General features: G+C 34.4%; 1 protein-coding gene across 1 annotated transcript in view; it reads right to left on the reverse strand.

Annotated features, from left to right (window-relative positions):
• LOC128660480 (palmitoyltransferase ZDHHC11) overlaps window positions 1-22,668 on the reverse strand; it is a 238,200-nt gene that overhangs the window by 98,010 nt on the left and 117,522 nt on the right. Inside the window, exon 4 of the mRNA XM_053714347.1 lies at window positions 8,225-8,326. Coding sequence (XP_053570322.1) covers window positions 8,225-8,326 — 102 coding nt within the window. The remainder of the gene's footprint in view (window positions 1-8,224; window positions 8,327-22,668) is intronic.

Genomic DNA, 22,668 nt, shown 5'->3' on the forward strand with positions numbered 1-22,668 from the left:
AAGCATTTTAAACAAGCTGCTCTCACTGAATTATCTCGACAATTGTATGCAGGTGAAGTTTGCTCAAAATTCACAATACACTCATTTAACTGACAGAAAAGTAATAAATAGTAACCTAGTGGCAAAAACAAGTTACATTTTAGTGAAAGTATTTAAGTTTAATTTGCATTTGCTCAAAACTTAGACTTTATATCAGCTCCCTGTTAACTTCTCGCTCCCCTGTCAAAATCCTGTATCCCAAAGAGCCTTATTACTTTCTATGGAAGACATCTTATCTCTCTGGGACTTCCAGGTTCTGTAAAAAATACAAATATAAGCAGCGCTAGAAACAATGTCCCTGTTTTGCCAAACTAGAAAATCTGCCTCTCAATTGCAGAAAATATGTGACCTTTATAGATTATAGTGTGTAGTTGGCGCTCCTAAAAAAACAAAAAGTCTTTCAGGAGCTAGGACAAAGGATCGAATGTAATTTGTTTATGTGTATAGATTAGTCGGTTTTGTAAAAGACAATTTTGTTAAAGACAATCACTTGGTTAGAAAGCCATACTACAACAGTGTATTAAATGAAAAAAAAATTAACAAATAAATGCCTTGGCTGTGTAAGAATAAATGCTTATTTAATAAAAAACTTTTATGCAAAGTATATATATTCAGCTGAAAAATAATAATAATGAATAAGTTAAAAATGATATATACCCTTTTTATATTGCCTCAGATATGGATATACAATGTTATAAATAACACCTTAATATAAGAACGTTAAAATGTATGCTGCTATGGTTCTCATATATATTGATATAGCATATTGATACAAAGCTGTGCTTTGCAGAGTTCAATGTTTGTATATTGATACAATGTATACACAGGATAGTCACGTGATCTGAGTACCAAGACGTCAGATCGAATTTTCTACTCACGTGACCTAGATTTGAACAGCCGTAACAATGTTACCAGTGCACTGGTTGAAGTGTGGTCTATGTTGCCATGGTAACTGCAAGGTTTAGCCATTGTTGAAATCGTAGATATTTATATTGGTGCTCTTCTGTAAATTGTAGAAAGTGGACATAACTCCTCTTTATCCTTAGATAGTCCTTGGAGTTTTACAAATAGTGTGTTGTCCTCTTATGACTCCGCTTTACCTGAGCCTCTAAAAAGGACAATCCCTTTTGGTGATGTGTCTGTCTTTTTATTAGAAAACAAGTGGGATCCGCACTGACACAGTCCAAAAGTAGGAGAAAATCTTAAATGTAAAGTAAGTCCCGTGCAACACCTAATGAGACCACTCTTGAAGTCCCAGGGTTTAACTGTATAATAAAGAATAAGGTGGCACACAAGTTTTAAAAGGCTAAACCTTTATTTGGAGCTCCAAATAAAGGTTTAGCCTTTTTAAAACTCGTGTCCCACCTTATTCTTTGTTATACATGTCTTTCTATTAGAGATATATCCTATTTTTCTCAGACCTTTCCAGGATGTATATAAGATGTAAATAAGTAAATAGACGTTTAAGCACAAATCTTTGTGTGTATCAGTCTGTGCTGTTGGAGAAGCTTTTTTTTCTTTTTTTTAAAACAAGTTAGTACATTCAGGTCTAGCCAGACTTGTTCCTTCATTGGTTTATTGCTATACGCTTTTTTATTGGAGGACAAATTGACCTTTATTTTTTAGGGTGGTATATACTAATCTGTTTGACTTGTATGCATTTAAACAAAGTTATACATTAGATACATAATAAACCTTATGCTATACATTGGATACATGATAGACCTTATGTTTTTATTTACATATATACTTCTAAATTGCAGCAAACGCATATATATTCCTGACAACATTAGAAGTTGAAATTGTTTTGTGTTATGCATGTTTTTATGCTACATACAGCAAAAATTGAAAATGTCTATGACTTTCTTTTTATATTTAATTTATTTACTGCGCTTTTGTTACAGAATTCTGTAAATTCAGCCTCTGAAGTCTGCAGTCTCCAAAATTATCAGGCCCATAGAAAGTAACAAAGCTCTCTGAGCACAATGTTCTCTATGGCACAAATAGTCTAGCGCTGTGTAGCTGTGAAAAACTGTCAAAATGCACTGAGAAAAGTGGCGGCCTTCAAGGGCTTAGAAATGAGCATATGAACCTACCTAGGTTTTGCTTTCATCAAAAAACACCAAAAGAACAAAGCTGATTTGATGATAAAAGAAAATTGAAAAGTTAATTAAAATTGCATTCCCTATCTGAATCATGAAAGTGCAAAGTTTAAATGTAATAAACTTAACATAGTGTAAAATAATATAAAATACAAAGCACAAAGTGTAAATGCAGCAAAACTCTGTCATGCAGTGCTATATTGCTCTGGGATTGTCTTCACATACAGAAATGTAGGGAATGCCCCTTGAAGAAGTTTAGCTAAATTTGCCTTTTTAGTATCTCACAAGGGATCTCACAGTGCTGAAGGATCATTTTATACCAGCAAAGGAGCCCGAAAGTGGAAAAAAAAAAAAAAAACACCCAACAAGGAAACTGTTAGCGTGCCACTCTTAATCTAGCCCTAATAGGAAGAAGTGGTAATTGCAGAACACCTAAGAAAAAGTGTTATTTGTTTCTTTTTGTTAATTCTTATTTTTGTCACATGTTAAATTACCCTTGATAAGCATATTGTGTAAAGTTTGACCTTACAAAAATGCAATCTAATATATAACAAATAATGAGGCTATTGAGTTTAAACGGTTTTAAAATCAACAATCTTTTAGTAGCTTGTGAATAAGATAAATAAGGAAGACATAATAATGTACATTTATTTATGGTGATTGTACTGAACAAAATATGTGCATGATAGAAGTATAAATACTGTAGCTACTACTAATAAATCAGAAATATCTTTAGAGCTTCAAACATAAATCTTAAGTCAGTGATGTTTCTGGAAGTCACCATCATATAGGCTTTAGCAGAAAACTAGTTCAAGGATTAGCAGCACTCCAGAAGATAGAGTAAAAACACAGTCTTTATTCTTGTAAATTTAAAAGCGCAAAAAATACACAAAAAATAGTGCAGTACAGCACAGCACAGCACATCAGCAAAAAAGTTTACAAAGAAGGGGCGAGGTCCTGACGTATTTCGTGCTATTCAGCACTTAATCATAGGATGATTCCCCACCTGTGTAATGCTCCATTTAACTGGTTTTCAACCAATCAGAATTTTTCAAAGATATACAAACCCTCAAAGCAAAGAGAGCTAGTATAAATGGTGCATTACAGAGGAAGACATGAATAATGAAACAAAAAATAACATAACAATGATAAAAAAACACTATAGATATAAATATAAAAACAATGATAAATAGAATGAAAAAACATTGTTGTTAATTCCTATTATTACACCTTAAATCAGTGCTTTCCAAACTGTGTGTCGGGACACACTAGTGTGTCAGCAGCAGTGTGTAGGTGTGTCCCTGCTTCAGCACAAATTTTTTTAAATTTTATTTAATAAAATATTTTTTTTTTTTCGTTTCTGACTTTCCGCCTGCTGCCTTAAATATATTTTCAAATTTGATAAGTTTATAACTCTTCATAGATAAATATTTAATTATTTATTTTCACATACTTTAATGTATAGTGAGTGTCAATAATAGGTACTTTGTTTACTCAATTCTGCAACTAGCCTCATATTCAATTAATTCATATTGATAATATTTAGACTTGAAATATCTATAAATACGATTTTCATAACAATTAATGGTATGATGGGCATCGCAACTATCTTTCTGTAGATCACAACGACAGATGTCTTAAATCACAGATGTTTCAAAAACATAACCATTAATCATTAAATAAAATAAAATATGAAAGCAGATAATAATATTATGAAACCTCTAATCATGGAATAAGAACAAACAAAAGGGTAATAAGATATCACTAATACCTCAATAACATGTTAATGTGAAAACATATACAATAAATGCAGGTATTAGATGTACACTTACACAGGCTACTCTACCAAAGAGGATTACAGAACAATAGCATCAGAAGATCCATAGTCATAAAGGAAATAAGTTTTTATAAATATATATTTTCCTAGACTGGCTTAGGAATCAACAAAAAAACTGATGTCCCATTCTTTATTGAGGCCATGTGGTGTCCTAGTATTGAGCTTCCATATCCAATAAAGCTCTTTTTTGGAAAGGATAGAATTAATATTACCTCCTCGAATGGGTCTTTTGGCTACATCAATTACTTTAACTGTAAACTTTAGCAGAAAACTACTCTGAAACAAATATATATATATATATATATATATATATATATATATATATATATATATATATATATATATACACAGGGAGTGCAGAATTATTAGGCAAGTTGTATTTTTGAGGATTAATTTTATTATTGAACAACAACCATGTTCTCAATGAACCCAAAAAACTCATTAATATCAAAGCTGAATAGTTTTGGAAGTAGTTTTTAATTTGTTTTTAGTTATAGCTATTTTAGGGGGATATCTGTGTGTGCAGGTGACTATTACTGTGCATAATTATTAGGCAACTTAACAAAAAACAAATATATACCCATTTCAATTATTTATTTTTACCAGTGAAACCAATATAACATCTCAACATTCACAAATATACATTTCTGACATTCAAAAACAAAACAAAAACAAATCAGTGACCAATATAGCCACCTTTCTTTGCAAGGACACTCAAAAGCCTGCCATCCATGGATTCTGTCAGTGTTTTGATCTGTTCACCATCAACATTGCGTGCAGCAGCAACCACAGCCTCCCAGACACTGTTCAGAGAGGTGTACTGTTTTCCCTCCTTGTAAATCTCACATTTGATGATGGACCACAGGTTCTCAATGGGGTTCAGATCAGGTGAACAAGGAGGCCATGTCATTAGATTTTCTTCTTTTATACCCTTTCTTGCCAGCCACGCTGTGGAGTACTTGGACGTGTGTGATGGAGCATTGTCCTGCATGAAAATCATGTTTTTCTTGAAGGATGCAGACTTCTTCCTGTACCACTGCTTGAAGAAGGTGTCTTCCAGAAACTGGCAGTAGGACTGGGAGTTGAGCTTGACTCCATCCTCAACCCGAAAAGGCCCCACAAGATCATCTTTGATGATATCAGCCCAAACCAGTACTCCACCTCCACCTTGTTGGCGTCTGAGTCGGACTGGAGCTCTCTGCCCTTTACCAATCCAGCCACGGGCCCATCCATCTGGCCCATCAAGACTCACTCTCATTTCATCAGTCCATAAAACCTTAGAAAAATCAGTCTGGAGATATTTCTTGGCCCAGTCTTGACGTTTCAGCTCGTGTGTCTTGTTCAGTGGTGGTCGTCTTTCAGCCTTTCTTACCTTGGCCATGTCTCTGAGTATTGCACACCTTGTGCTTTTGGGCACTCCAGTGATGTTGCAGCTCTGAAATATGGCCAAACTGGTGGCAAGTGGCATCTTGGCAGCTGCACGCTTGACTTTTCTCAGTTCATGGGCAGTTATTTTGCGCCTTGGTTTTTCCCACACGCTTCTTGCGACCCTGTTGACTATTTTGAATGAAACGCTTGATTGTTAGATGATCACGCTTCAGAAGCTTTGCAATTTTAAGAGTGCTGCATCCCTCTGCAAGATATCTCACTATTTTTGACTTTTCTGAGCCTGTCAAGTCCTTCTTTTTACCCATTTTGCCAAAGGAAAGGAAGTTGCCTAATAAGTATGCACACCTGATATAGGGTGTTGATGTCATTAGACCACACCCCTTCTCATTACAGAGATGCACATCACCTAATATGCTTAATTGGTAGTAGGCTTTCGAGCCTATACAGCTTGGAGTAAGACAACATGCATAAAGAGGATGATGTGGTCAAAATACTTATTTGCCTAATAATTCTGCACTCCCTGTATATATACACACACACATACACAGTATATATATTATATACATACACACACACACATTATACATGTATATAGATTTTTTTTTTTTTTATATAAAATACTTTTTTACTATGTTTTGGAAAGAGTTTAAAAACATAGTTAAAGTCAAGCTTACTTCCATGGCAGTCTGTATGCTTGTCACATGACTTACAAAAGTGTGCAATAATAATCAGCCAATCAAGCATCAACAGTGCTGAGTTCACAATTTGTTTTACTGTGGCCTCATGGAATTTCACCATAATCTCTCAAGATTTCACCATGATCTTGCAAAATTTATAGTAAACTTGTTTGAACTAAGGAGCAAAAGAGTGTGAGGCTGTGCCTGCACATACCAGATGCATGATTTTTCTTGTAAGTCCTGGGACAAGCATCTGGATTAGATATTTACAATTCATCTACTACGGTGATATGTGGCTACTGAGGACATTTTAAAGGGACATTAAAGGAACACTCAATCAAAATTAAACTTTAATTATTCAGATAGAGCATGCCATTTTAAACAACTTTCCAATTTATTCCATTAACAAAATGTGCACAGTTTTTTATATTTAAACTTTTTGAGTCACCAGCTCCTACTGAGCATGTGCAAGAATAAGTGTGTATGCATTTGTGAATGGCTGATGGCTGTCACATGGTACGTGTATGCATTTGTGATTGGCTGATGGCTGTCACATGGTACAGGGGGAGTGGAAAAAGACATAACTTTTAAAATTGTCAGAAAAAATATCTACTACTAATTTGAAGTTCAGACTAAGTGCTATTGCATTGTCTTGTTATCTTGCATTTGTTGATTATGCAAATCTACTGTGTTGACTGGTCCTTTAAACACTAAACATATGCTATATAAAATGAAGCATTCAAAGAAAAGATTTGTCTGAGAATTACATGTAGATGTAGTTTTTAAAGTTTTATTAGTTGTTTAAATATTGATAAAATAAGTATAACATTTTAGTGTCTATAGAACAATGGGAGCTGCCATGTTGTAACTTAGGTTACCTTCTCTACTGTAGCCTATTAGGGACAGTTATAAATAGCTCATTAGAGTGTACAGCCAATGACTCAGTGGAATATAACAGTGTTTTGCACTTCCATTTCTAGCCACAATTGAAAAGCTCACAATTACTGAATGGAATTACAGGAAAAGGGGACAAAATAAATAATTAAATTATATTGCAGAAATGTTTATATTTATAATATTTATCATTTAATATTATCATCTCAAAGTGTTTAATGTCCCTTCCTTTTTTTACATAGAGATATTCAGGAGATATTTTCTAGCCAGATTCTAACAAATATGCTTCATTGCTTTCAGTATTTGGGTAGTATATCCCTTCAGGTTTGGAGGTGATAAATATTGTTGCAATGGGCTTTGAAGGTAAGAGTAGGATTTTGAATTTAAAGGGAAAGGAAACCTGAAGATTTTCTTTCATGATTTGGGTAAAACATACTATTTTAAAAAAACTTTTCAATTTACTTCTATTATCAAATGTGCTTCATTGTCTTGTTATCCTTTGCTAAAGGAACCACATTGCACTACTGGCAGTTATCTGAACACATATAGTTAGCCAATCACAAAAGACAAATGTGTGCAGGTGTCCTGTCGAAAATTCCAAGTCGTCAAAATCTCCAATTACACCCGAACCATTCATCTGATTGGTTGTGCATCCTGTCCCTCACAGAGACACGTGCCAATCAGATGGGCACTGTAATTCAGCATTAGCTCCTATCTTCACTATCTATTTTTGCCTCTGCCTGGGGGGGTAAACTTCATTCCCCAAGGTTAATTTGTGGTAGATGCCAGAGCATCGGCGGGGCCACCCCCTAAAAGACGCAAAAACAAATAGTGAAAATGGGAGAGTCCCCAGAAGTGACGTAATTGGAGATTGATGACTTGGAGTTTTTGATACAACAGAATATTTGGTTATTATTTTTCAACAAAGGATACCAAGAGAAAGAAGCATATCAAAATAGAAATACATTTAAAAGTGTCTTAAATAACACACTATCTGAATCATGCAGATCATTTTGACTTTCCTGTCCCTTAAATAATTAAAGATACTGGGCAGCAGTGTAGTGAACAAAAGATGCACCTTGGATGAAGTAGACGAGACTTGAAGAAGCATTTAAATAAAGGATTGAAAGAAATGAAATCCAATGAGCGATAAGCTGATTAGTGGAAAGCTGAAGATGTCTGTAGATTAGTTAGATCACTAAACTATGCATCTATAAAAGGTTTATAATATAATACTAACTCCAGATGACACATTCACTTTTAGAGAATACTTTTAAGGGTCTTACCAATAGTTCTTTCCACCAACGCAATTATTTAGCCACTTGCAATGGTGATCAAAATCTGCAATACATTTGTTACAAGCACTGCAGTGTTTGGTTTTGGATCCACTGTAAAAGAAAGAAATGGAAATATAATGTTCAAAATGTCTGTGGCATTATGGCTTAAAATTCATGCATTATAAGAACAGGCAATAAATAAATTTCTTGGAAGTATTGGCGCTTAAAGCTAGGATAGATCTATATTTATATGAAAATACGAATAAATAATACAAAATATATATATATATATATATATATATATGAGCAAGAGATAATAAAGATATATTAAGGGGCTTCTAAGAGATTGCTTAAAATGATACAGCACTCAAGAAAAGATATCAAGAATTTAATATTTAGTAAATAAATAAATACAATTGATAAAGAACAATGTCTAAAATATCAAGCACAATTACAATATAAAATTTAAAGGGAAGGGGTATGCAGGGCAGTAAAACCTAACTCTAAAGACTAGCTCAAACAAGCAGATTACAATAGAGAGGTACAATGTCAAGCAGAACGATTCCCTATTCCTAAATACACACGTGGATAAGAGATGGCCTCAGTGATGTAAATATAGCACTCGATAATAAAACACTGAATAATAAAACACTTAATAATAAAACATTCAAATATAGAATCTGGACGTCCAGTATTAAAATAATAGGGATAAACATGCAAAAGAAAATAATCTAAAAGGGTTAAATATAAACAATGATCAGAATAAAAATGATCAGAGTAAATTGTCCCGTGAGAGCAAATATATATATAGGCTCAGTAAGCAACGATGGTATTGTATATCACCAGTATGTCTATTGGAGCTTAGTCTATTCACTTTATGCTCTCAAAAGTAGTTGATCTTGCTCATCGAGTATTGGATCAAACTTACACACATTTGAGAGTGGTACCTTAAGCTTTGTTAAGAAGAGAGAAGGCAGCAGAATAAGGGAACACCTGTGCATAATAGAAAAGGGAAAGATGGACACACATCTGTATAGTCACTTTAGGAATGTCCACAACAATAAACTTAAAGATTTCTCTTTTTGGGGAATAATGAAAGTTAAACGTGACTGGAGAGGGGGAAATTACGAGACTAAACTACTCAAAAGAGAGGCTGAGCTAATATACAATATGAAAACTTTACACCCCCTGGGTTTAAACTCAGAACTGGATCTAAGCCCATTTATGTATGATTAAAGAAATTTGGAAAAATTTTGAAGGTTTTTTTAAAAAAAAAAAAAAAAAAATTTAGGAATTTTTAAGAAAAAATTTAAAAATGTTTCAAAAATATTATCCTTTTCAACCTTTGTTTTTTAATTTTAATAATTTCATCTTTTTAGAGTAAAATATACTGAGTCTAACTATATCTCTTACACTAATATTAATCTATGATAATTATCCAGATGTCTATAATTTATATATATATATGGAGAATGTTGTATAACCTATGCAGTATATGTCTGTAAAATCACTACTGATGAGATCCAAAGGATACCACCTTAAATATCCCTAAGAAATTGAACTATAATCTATTGCATAGAACGAAAAATTACCACCTTAAATATCACCTGGTAATTGATTCACACACCCACAGGACTTTTGACCAATGAGACACCTATGAGGTGTATATTAAGGAGCCCTAGAAGACAGGTGAACACTTCTTGAAAAAGCCCCAGGAAGGGGAGAAACGCGTTGAAGTTGTTTACTACCATCCACCTTGAGACATTCACATCACCCTCTATTTCTATCTAAAAGAGGAGTGGTGCTACTTTCCATTAAGAAGAGTTCACCCTCAGCTGTAAGCCTGGAAGGAGGAACTTCCAACACACCAATTCTGAATATACCGACTTAGCTTTCACTGAAAGCAGAGAGTGCGCGGACACCGGTAAAAACAGCTGATACGGCTACACGTTACCTGACAGCTGACACAACATCACGTGACCGGCCGTGCAGAAACAGAAGACGCCAGCAAAGCCTAAGCTGGCTACTAGATACACTGCTCTTGTGATTTTGAAGAGGCTGTTATCGGACACAGACCGACTACTGAATAGAGACAGAAAAGATCGATCCACTCTACTACAGACAGCTGCCTTCTCTCTTCTTAACAAAGCTTAAGGTACCACTCTCAAATGTGTGTAAGTTTGATCCAATACTCGATGAGCAAGATCAACTACTTTTGAGAGCATAAAGTGAATAGACTAAGCTCCAATAGACATACTGGTGATATACAATACCATCGTTGCTTACTGAGCCTATATATATATTTGCTCTCACGGGACAATTTACTCTGATCATTTTTATTCTGATCATTGTTTATATTTAACCCTTTTAGATTATTTTCTTTTGCACGTTTATCCCTATTATTTTAATACTGGACGTCCAGATTCTATATTTGAATGTTTTATTATTCAGTGTTTTATTATTCAGTGTTTTATTATCGAGTGCTATATTTACATCACTGAGGCCATCTCTTATCCACGTGTGTATTTAGGAATAGGGAATCGTTCTGCTTGACATTGTACCTCTCTATTGTAATCTGCTTGTTTGAGCTAGTCTTTAGAGTTAGGTTTTACTGCCCTGCATACCCCTTCCCTTTACATTTTATATTGTAATTGTGCTTGATATTTTAGACATTGTTCTTTATCAATTGTATTTATTTATTTACTAATATTAAATTCTTGATATCTTTTCTTGAGTGCTGTATCATTTTAAGCAATCTCTTAGAAGCCCCTTAATATATCTTTATTATCTCTTGCTCATATATATATATATATATATATATATATATATTTTGTATTATTTATTCGTATTTTCATATAAATATAGATCTATCCTAGCTGTAAGCGCCAATACTTCCACTTTTCTGTAGCCACACACCCAAGGGATTTCTTGAGAGGGTCCCTACTTGTATTTGGCTTTAGGTTATAACTAGCGCTGATTCTTCCCCTACTCCAATAAATAAATTTCTTAACAGGTTCTATTATTTTACTTCTTAAAGACACATTGTAGTATAAAAATAAAGTGCTCTATTTTGTTAGAGAAACCAACTTTTAAACAGGTTCCCTTCTTTAAATGGACAGTAAAAACTCATATAGAGCATTCAGTTTTAAACAACTTTCTAATTTACTTATATTATCAAATGTACTATTTATTATTATTTTATATTATATTTTTTATCAATATTTCCATGTTGTAAGTACACTGTTTTGTCTTGGTGCTGGAAAAGTGCACACTAGTTCTCACTATATTACTGGAAATGGGAAAATCACAAATCAACTTATAGCAATAGCACAAATCAGTAATCGCTTATGAATGTATCACAACTAAGCAGTTACAATATAGTAACATAAGGCAGTGATTAAACTATAAATGCATTACATATCTTTGAGTTTCGGATAAGGTATTAATAGCATGCAACAGTGCTGAGAGTCATCATTCTGTGGAAACCAGGCAAATTCCACAGTTGCTGTATGAGTCTTCTCTCTAAGATCTTACCCAAAACACTCTTTTGACCCCCTTGGCATTTCTTATAATTAAGAGACAGTCAAGTCCAAAAAAAAAAAACTTACATGATTTAAATAAGGAATGTAATTTTAAACAACTTTCCAATTTACTTTTATCACCAATTTTGCTTTGTTCTCTTCGTATTCTTAGTTGAAAACTATTCCTAGGAGGTTCATATGCTAATTTCTTAGACATTGAAGACTGCCTCTAAGCTGAATGCATTTTGACCACTAGAGGGCTTTAGTTCATGTGTTTCATATAGATAACATTGAGCTCATGCATGTGAAGTTACCCTGGAGCCAGCACTGATTGGCTAAAATGCATGTCTGTCAAAAGAACTGAAATAAGGGGGCAGTTTGCAGAGGCTTAGATACAAGGTAATCACAGAGGTAACAAGTGTATTTATACAGTATTGATTATGCAAAATCGGGGAATGGGTAATAAAGGGATTATCTTTCTTTTTAAACAACAAAAATTCTGGTGTTGACTGTCCCTTTAAACCGTCAGTTTAAAAGTCGTGTCAAATGTTATTTCAAATCATATTATTTCATTTAGCAAGTGTTTTAGAAAAATAAGTGTTTCTCACAGCTAGAAAATATTTTTATAACCAACCTCGGGTTAGTGCCTAGCACTATCTCACACAGATAAGAATATCTGTTTCAACAGAGAACAGGAAAATCAGTGTGAAAAGAAATGTAACATTTCACAAATGCAAAGAAGTCTTAACTCTTAAAGGTATATATATATATATATATATATATTAAAGGCATATGTGATATATATGTATTACATATGTATGCATACTGTATATGTGTTCTCTAAAAGCAATGTTTTAATATGTACTGCTAATACATTAACTGTTTGATTAATTATTTGTGCATGGAATTATGAAAATAGAGTAAATATCAAAATTACACCAGAAACTAGCATATTGGCAATGTGATTTAGCAAATGATATGCATATGTATGTAGAGAGCATACAATTAACCAATCAGTGCATCCATGGTGATCTATATATCAAATTATAATGAATAAAAAATAAATATAAAGGGGATAAAAAAAAAAATCCTTACTCGTCACCTTCCCCAACCCTTTGCAGTCTTATTTTACTATTCATCGTCTTATCCCAATCACTACATCTATCCAAAGAGAGTTTTCGGACTGTGAAAGTTGTTATCTTTTTTTTTTTTTTTTAAAGCATAAATTAGGTAGGCTCAGGATCAGCAATTCACAACTGAGGGCTAACTGCTTATTGGCAGCTGCACACCAGATGTGTTCCGTTAGGTCCCAGCAGTCCTTTGCTGCTCTGGTGCTGATTTTAACTATGTGTTAACTCCTGCAAATGGGTTAAACACTCATGTGCAACAATAAAATGCTCTAAATATTAGAGCTTTTTCCTTTTACACTTTTATGTCCCTTCAAATATGTGTTCAAGTCCATCAAAAGGTCAAACACGTAGTCAGAATAAAAATATATAACATATACTCATGTAAAAAAATATTGTGCAGAACAGAACATGTCTTCATACAGGTCTACTTTTAGTATAGATAAAATGGATTTCAAGCAGAACTGCAAGTAATCCAGTCAGTCAATAACAAATGCTAGACAACATAAAAACAAGAGAAAAACCACTGATTAGATCAAATGAAGTAACAGTGTTGTGTATCTATTCAACTGAAGCGTCATGGTGATAGGCCCACGAAACAGCAACAGAATAGGTGAGCAAATGTGATAGGATCAAAAAGCTTACACATTTTATTTAGCCAAACACAACACAATGGAGAAAAAGAAGAACATTGTACAATCTGATTTCTTTGGGATGCTCCAAATACCTTTAGGGAGCTCTAAAAATATCAAGATAATGGAGAAGGGTCTCTTGATCATTTTTATGATTTGGACAGAATTAGAGAATTAGAATAGAATTCCAAGAAGCATTCACCCTTGGCACAAAAGAAAACTAAAATAGTTATAGAAACAAGAACAAGCCACCATCAGACTAGTCTTAGGAATCAATCACTTAAAGGGATACTAAACCCAATTTTTTTCTTTAATGATTCAGATAGAGCGTACAATTTTAAAGCAAATTTCTAATTTACTCCTATTTGAAATGTTTCTTAATTTTCTTGCTATCTTTATTTGAAAAGCAGGAATGCAAAAGCTTAGAAAACAAGCCCATTTTTGAGTAAAGAACCTAGGTAGTGCTTGCTGGCTAAATGTAGCCACCAATAAGCAAGCACTATCCAGGGTGCTGAACCTAAAATGGTCTGGCTTCCTAAGCTTTACATTCTTGCTTCTCAAATAAAGTTAGCAAATGAACAAAGAAAAATTGATAATAGTAAATTAGAAAGTTGCTTAAAATTGCATGCTCTATCTAAATCATGAAAGAAAAAAATTGGGTTTAGTACCCCTTTAAAGAATACTGAAATACATGAACATCTCTGCTTCTGACACAATACCTGTGAATTTTGCAATTTTTCCTTGATGCCATCAGATCTATTTCCAAGGTACGGCATTTATGGGAAAATTCCAGTAAATCATCAATGTGGAGATGGAACCTCTGACAACTCAGGAAATCTCACTGAGGGCCAGATGACCTTAAGCTCTCAGCTCTGGAGAGATGATCTAAGACATTGTGTCAGTATGGTGAGGTCCCTCCAAATAATTTTAGAAAAGCACTGCTCTGAGTTTTAAAACATTTATATAAAAGAAGAAGTCCTTCATCTGGGATGAAATCCAAAATGATCTGAGGATAGAAGGGGGGAGTTTTACACAAGTTACAGGAGTGACCTAGGAGGAATGACAGGCCTGGTGTTATCTTAGAGGGGTATGGCTGACGTGGTCCCACCCCTGCCTGATACTCTAATAATGAGCTCTTTAGCTTAGCACTTCTCTCAAAGGTTGATAGTTAAATACAAAGTTGAGGGATACCACTAGATGTGTAGAATATATACAAAGTGATCTTAAATTAAGAAATTTCGACATAGTTTTGTTGTTGTTTGAGTTATGTTTTGTACATTGGTGTCATTGCCAATCACCATGCATTTATATGGAGTGGGGCTACTGTTTTCAAATGGACTTATCACGGACAGTCTAGCTCTACTATTTCATTTTACTATACGGGAGTTCGTTCTCCTTTCTTTTGGAGACTGATGGTTTCTCCCTCTTTTGTTTCTGTTTAAACTTTTGTATCAACAATGACATCCTTTTGTACCATGCTGCTAAATAATGATAATAAAAATGAATAAAAAAAAAAAAAAAAGAAGTCCTGATATGATTGCAAACAGCGTCCCAACCTCAAAGACTGATAACTGTGACAATGGCAATCCAATTTTGCAGGAGGGAGTTCCTTCCTACAAAGTAGCTATCATTTTATAAGTTTCCAATTAGAAGTAAAAAAAGCTCACCTAATGAGAGACCTTTTTTGAGTCAGCTTGTCTGCAGTGGTTTTATGCGACAATGAGGAATAATAAATTATCTGGATAGATGTAAACATTAAGGTAAGCATTGGTTCCCCTTCATGTAGTGTACTGACTTGCATGCAATACTTGCAGAGTCTAAGCTATGAAATGAAGAATAGTGACAGCCAAGCAGAATAGTGACAAACACACCATTAACAGCCATATAAACCCTCCCTGCAGCACTCCAACTAGCATTAAAAATCAGTCGAAGTGCCTTAAATAGAACAAGGGCCCCAAAGTTACTTGTCCTTGTCCTGAATTGTCAGTATAGTGAAAATGGTAAGGGATGGAGGAAATAGAGATACATAAGAACAAAAACTCTAAAGGGACGAAAGAGTTGATAATGCATGCATATTTAAAGGGACACTGTACTGTTAATTTCTTTCCCTCATGTACTGTAATTTCTTTCCCTGTTAATGTGTTCCCAATTATACCTGCCGCATAGTACTAAATGTTTTGGGAACCATTCGTTTAGGTTTATTTTTAAATTAAAATAGCAGGGGGGTTCTCATTGAAACCACCGACCAGACTGAAATTTGTAGTAAGTGTATAGAGAAAGGTAAGATAACAAACACATCTAAAATGCTTTTTAAAGTTTATAAAACTTTGAAATTGGTATGAAAAGTAATTGGAAACACATTAAGGGAAAACAAATTTACAGTATGGTGCTGAGGTTTATGCAAAGATTCTAACACATTGAAAGCATTATTTGCTATACACCTCTGAACAATAATTTTGGTAACAGTTAAAATTAATTGTATTCCTCTTTTTTATATTTGTAACTGGACAAATTAAAGTAGTATATAAGTAAACCAACATATTTTTATACAAGACTGAAAAATTTCCATCAATTTCATCTTGCCAGCTGGTGAAACTACTGAACAACTTTACTTGTTTTGGGGAAGATAAATCATTATCCTATGTGAAAAGCAGAACTGGGCTAAAAGAGACTGCTCCTAGGCGGTGACTTACCATAGAACAAGCTATTGAGCTGTTGTTCGTTCCTGGTAGAGTGCTTCTCTTTTTTAATTCATTTGTATTATGACCTTGGGGAAGTCTCCCTAAGGGTGATGGGGGAAACCAGACGTGGACTCCTTGCCCAGTGTGCTTAGAGGAATATGGCTGAACCCCATTGACGAGGCCCATAGGAGGCCAAAACAATCATCTGGGGTTGTCATGTTCCTTGTTCGGAGGAGAATTGCTTGGTATTTTGGGGCTGGACTGACCTTACATGGCGGGATCCGACTGATATATTTCAGGAAAGTTTTCCTCTGTGAAAAGCAGAACTGGGCTAAAAGAGGCTGCTCCTAGGTGGTAACTCGCCATAAAACAAGCTATTGAGGTGTTGTTCATTCCTAGTAGAGCGCTTCTCTCTTTGTATGCGCATGAAGATAAATCATTAGATGTGTGTGTGTATATATATATATATATATATATATATATATATATATATATATAAAGGAAAGTGTAAAAATGGTGCTGGGGTAGGTGGTAACTCGCCATAAATCAAGATATTGAGGTGTTGTTCATTCCTGGTAGAGCGCTTCTCTCTTTGTATGCACATGAATTTTTAGACCAAAGATATTCTCTCTCGAAACTAGCCATAAACATATTGGCATAGGCTGGAGCCACGTTGGACCCCATAGCCGTGCCAGATGTTTGGAGGAAGAATGTCTTTTTTAAAAAAAAAAAAATTTATGATTACAAAACATCCAAAGATACAATACCTAAGATACACAAGTCTCTCACAGAATCCCCTGGCCATCCTATAGTTTCGGCCAGGGAATCCATTCTCCAACCGGTGGCACAATTCCTTGATTATCTTTTACAGCCTATAGTTAAAGCAGATAGATCCTTCCTATTGGACACCAATGACCTACGTCGTTTGATGAAACAGATCGATGTCATGGAGGACACGTGATTTTAATAACCTGTATACCATCATCCCCCATGACATCGTTCTAGCAGCTGTTAGAGAGACTCTCAGTCTGATTGACCGATACACAGGTCCTCCTGTTGAATATGTTATTGAACTTCTTGTATTCTGTTTAAAGAAGAATTATTTTAAATTTGAAAAGACATTCTTACTCCAAACATCTGGCACGGCTATGGGGTTCAACGTGGCCCCAGCCTATGCCAATATGTTTATGCCTAGTTTCGAGAGAGAATATCTTTGGTCTAAAAATATATCTCCTGTAATTTTTTACAAGAGATATATTGATGATATTTTCCTAATATGGAGGGGAGATGTAAGTAGTCTTCTAGATTGGTTTACGGTTTTTAATGACACCCCGACTACAGTTAGATTCAAAATGAATTAAAGTTCATCCTCTGTCCAATTCCTTGATTTGCAAATCATGAAACATAACAATAAACTTGAAACCACTTTATACACAAAACCCACAGACCGTAATTTGTTACTAAGGGCCAAAAGCGGTCACCCCCCTTCACTCACTAAAGGGATTATTAAATCTCAACTTCTACGCACGATACGCAACAACTCAGATTCAGGGGTAGGGGTCTCACAACTGAGTGGAATTAAATCTAAATTCCTAGCTAGGGGATACAAAGAGAAACAGATTGACCCAATACTTAAAAATATCAAAGGCCTCACACAGGAGGATGTTCTGCAAGAGAAGACCAGCAATAAGGATGAAATTCCAAGAATAATTTTCACTACAACTTTTGCTCCAAATACCAAACAGTTAGGCCAAATTGCTAAGAATAACTGGACTATTCTACATTCTGATCCTAAACTACTATTTGCCAAAACCCACACCCCTATGGTGGGATATAAACGATATGTCAATATTCGAGATCTTCTGGTAAAAACAGATCCTGTTCAAGCATACTTACCTTTCAATACAACCAACATCAGAGGCTGTTACAAATGCCCAAACTGTACAACCTGCAATGGCTTAATAGCTTCAAAAAAATGTAATCACCCAAACAATAATAAGAAATTCAACATCTTACATTCTATTACATGCACTACAGAATTCGTAGTCTACATGCTGTTTTGTCCATGTGGGAAATATTACATCGGAAAGACGCAGGGGACCCTACGAGAACGCATGGCAAACCACAGATCGGCTATGCGACAAGCTCTTGCTAAGGGTAGCTCCAATCAGCCTGTAGTTCGTCACTGGCTAGAAGCCAAGCACCCAGTGGCGGCAGTAAAGGTGATCCTGATCGACCACATCCATATGCCACCTAGAGGTGGGGATAGAAACAAGCTCTTACTCAAACGGGAGGCTGAATGGATCCTGAGATTGGACACTATAGCTCCAAAGGGACTGAACTCTTTGCCCGATCTGAGTGCATTAATGTGACCAAACTGAGTGTTGAGGGACAGTAGGGTAGCTGGATGTTTATCCATTCGTAGGAGTGCTGCAGGTGTTCGTCATCTTTTGATGATGGATTATTTGCATGTACACTCCTACCCAGGGTGCCATTTTGAATCCTATGGTCCAGGGGTGGCACCCTGATTATTGGATATATATATTCTTTGCCATAATCCCTTACTAGTATTAGTAGAATTCCCAACTAACACTTATGTTTTGTTTGTTACACAGAGAAGTCCTTAACTGTCTTCTGCAGATCCACATAGTGTCCCGGTAGTGTTCTATCTTGATGAGTATGAAACCAATAGCTTATTTTTTGTCCTTAATGTTTTGAGCTCATCACTGAATTTGTATATATGTTTATTTTATGTGATTATTTTCTGTGAGTGATATCATCGCACGGATACAACAAATAGTGTTGTATCAACAGTTCCTCTTGTTTATCTACAGACAATGATTGTACATAGTACTATAGACCTGTTACTATTAGCTATTTGTTTGCCCCTTTACATTGGAGCTTGCTATACAATATTATCACATGTTCATCTAATGTATTCATCACCGGTTGAGAGATATCATCTCACTGACACAGAAATCTGTATTACAGGAACAGGTTCTTTTTCCCACTGACAGTGGACCAATGTATTTCTTTGTGTGTTTATTTGTTTATATGTTTAGAATTTTATTTTATTTATTATACTTTATACACATACACTAACAGATGTGAATATTAACAACTGACAACATCGTTTTGCTCACACTCACTATTATGGTTATGCATAGGTAATACCACATTTTAGTTCACTTGTAATTTGCAGTTTTCTTTGTTAGCTGCACTGCTGTCCTACCTTATATAAGCTAACACCATTAGCACATATTTGTTTTCGTATTCGTTTTATTCTCAACATTTATTATTGTGTTTTACACTATTTGCCCCACTTCCGGTTTATGCTGTTAATAAAGGTCACATAGCCTTTTGCCCCACTTCCTGTTTCTCTTCATGTTGTCACTTCCGTTGTACTAGATCAACAACGATCCGTTTTTGGTATAACCACTTTACTCCTGCTTGTATGTATGTTGGGAGTTAATGGGAGTAAAGAAATCGTGAGTGGGGAGCGCTCAAAAAGAGAGCTGTGAGTGGTACTATGTAAATATTTTGCTCTTGTGGTGATTTTAATAACTGTTTATATATGTATATATATCTGTGAATATTTTAATGAATAATATAGTGTCTCTATGTTACAACATATGGGAAATCTTCCCCTCCAATATTCAGTGACAATAATAATATGATTAATATATTTTATATAAGTTATAGTGGTGTAGGTGGCATATATGGTTCATATAGTAATTGTAGCTATTATAGCTTTATGCAGTGTAGGAGGTATATATAACTCTTATAACAATGTAAGTAATATTAGTTTTATAGTTATAAGCTTAGGCAATATGGTAAAAATATATAAAGTTTACTAGAAAAGACTATTTTCTTTCCAGAATAAGAAATATTTGCAATAAAACAATTATCTGTTTCTATACTGATTCACAGTTAAATATCGCAATCAAATCGCACATTAAATATAGAACATGATCTGTGTGATCTATATATTTTTGTTCCGGTTGTTTGCAATCTAATTATAACTTGCAAAAACCAGAAATAAAAAGTAGCAACATGTAAAAAACCCAGAAATAAAATAGCAATATATAGCAGTTGTGTGTGTATTGGTTAAACCATATAGTATGTTCCAAATAAAGCATACGGTTTTTTTCTTGAAAGTTCTTATGTGGAATAAGGCTTGATAGATGAGATCAATCTATGATGATCAATGTTAAAATTCCGTTTAGTTGTGGCCACAACTCTAAAAACTGTATCCACAAGAAATATTTAAAAAGTTCTCTGCGTCTCAGAGTGAAATTGATTATCAGCACTTGGTAGCGGTTTTATGTGTAATGCTCCCCCTACCCAGACTATCGATATCCCTTACCTCCTCTGATGTAGGATTATGGGAAGGTCGCCTCTGTTTCAATTTTTACGGGTAACAGGATAACAGCTTTGTCTCCATTCGGCGTCTTGCCATTCAAGCTTCCCGGCAAACACTTCCTACCTGGGCGTGTGTGAATCGTACCACGTGGTCCTCGGAGGTCCAATCGAATAATTCGATTGGACCTCCGAGGACCATGTGGTACGATCCACACACACCCAGGTAGGAAGTGTTTGCTGGGAAGCTTAAACGGCAAGACGCGAATGGAGACAAAGCTGTTATCCTGTTACCCGTAAAAATTGAAACACAGAGGCGACCTTCCCATAATCCTACATCAGAGGAGGTAAGGGATATCGATAGTCTGGGTAGGGGGAGCATTACACATAAAACCGCTACCAAGTGCTGATAATCAATTTCACTCTGAGACGCAGAGAACTTTTTAAATATTTCTTGTGGATACAGTTTTTAGAGTTGTGGCCACAACTAAACGGAATTTTAACATTGATCATCATAGATTGATCTCATCTATCAAGCCTTATTCCACATAAGAACTTTCAAGAAAAAAAACGTATGCTTTATTTGGAACATACTATATGGTTTAACCAATACACACACAACTGCTATATATTGCTATTTTATTTCTGTTTTTTTTACATGTTGCTACTTTTTATTTCTGGTTTTTGCAAGTTATAATTAGATTGCAAACAACCGGAACAAAAATATATAGATCACACAGATCATGTTCTATTTTTAATGTGCGATTTGATTGCGATATTTAACTGTGAATCAGTATAGAAACAGATAATTGTTTTATTGCAAATATTTCTTATTCTGGAAAGAAAATTGTCTTTTCTAGTAAACTTTATATATTTTTACCATATTGCCTAAGCTTATATCTATTGCCTACGCTTATATCTATAAAACTAATATTACTTACATTGTTATAAGAGTTATATATACCACCTACACTGCATAAAGCTATAATAGCTACAATTACTATATGAACCTTATATGCCACCTACACCACTATAACTTATATAAAATATATTAATCATATTATTATTGTCACTGAACATTGGAGGGGAAGATTTCCCATATGTTGTAACATAGAGACACTATATTATTCATTAAAATATTCACTGATATATATATATACATATATAAACAGTTATTAAAATCACCACAAGAGCAAAAGATTTAGATAGTCCCACTCACAGCTCTCTTTTTGAGCGCTCCCCACTCACAATTTCTTTTTTCTTTTTTCTGATTTGGGAGTACATCAGTTTTTTGGGGTAGCACAACTGAGTCTGATATCAGAATCACCACACACACCTATAGCACAGGGAGTTAATGGGAGTAACACATTATATTGTTCTGATACTATGTTATATATGTTATGTTTAGTGTTTTACTGATGTGTATCATCGGACCGGAAGTGATGCGATATTGTAGTCCCAGTTTGACGATTTTGAGCATTCATTGTGCATGTGTATTTGGTGCTTTTTCACAGGGTTTGAGGTATTGTGGGATAATTTGTTATAGTATGTAGGTGTGTTTTGTGCACCATATTTGTGTTCTGAAGAAGGGGAGAATATATCCCTGAAATGTCAATTAAACTTTTACTTTTGCTGAGAAAATCCTGTGACTTCACTGTTTGTGTGGGATATAGAGATAGAGATATATAGAGATAGAGATATATAGAGATAGAGATATATAGAGATAGAGATATATATAGAGATAGAGATATATATATATATATATATATATATATAGAGATAGAGATAGAGATATATAGAGATAGAGATATATAGAGATAGAGATATATAGAGATAGTGATATATAGAGATATATAGAGATAGAGATAGTGATATATAGAGATAGTGATATATAGAGATAGAGATATATAGAGATAGAGATATATAGAGATAGAGATATATATAGAGATAGAGATATATATAGAGATAGAGATATATATAGAGATAGAGATATATATAGAGAAAGAGATATATATAGAGATAGAGATATATAGAGATAGAGATATATAGAGATATGTAGAGATAGAGATAGTGATATATAGAGATATATAGAGATAGAGATAGTGATATATAGAGATAGAGATATATAGAGAT

The sequence above is a fragment of the Bombina bombina genome, chromosome 5 (genome assembly GCF_027579735.1).
Source record: "Bombina bombina isolate aBomBom1 chromosome 5, aBomBom1.pri, whole genome shotgun sequence".
Taxonomy (NCBI): Eukaryota; Metazoa; Chordata; class Amphibia; order Anura; family Bombinatoridae; genus Bombina; species Bombina bombina.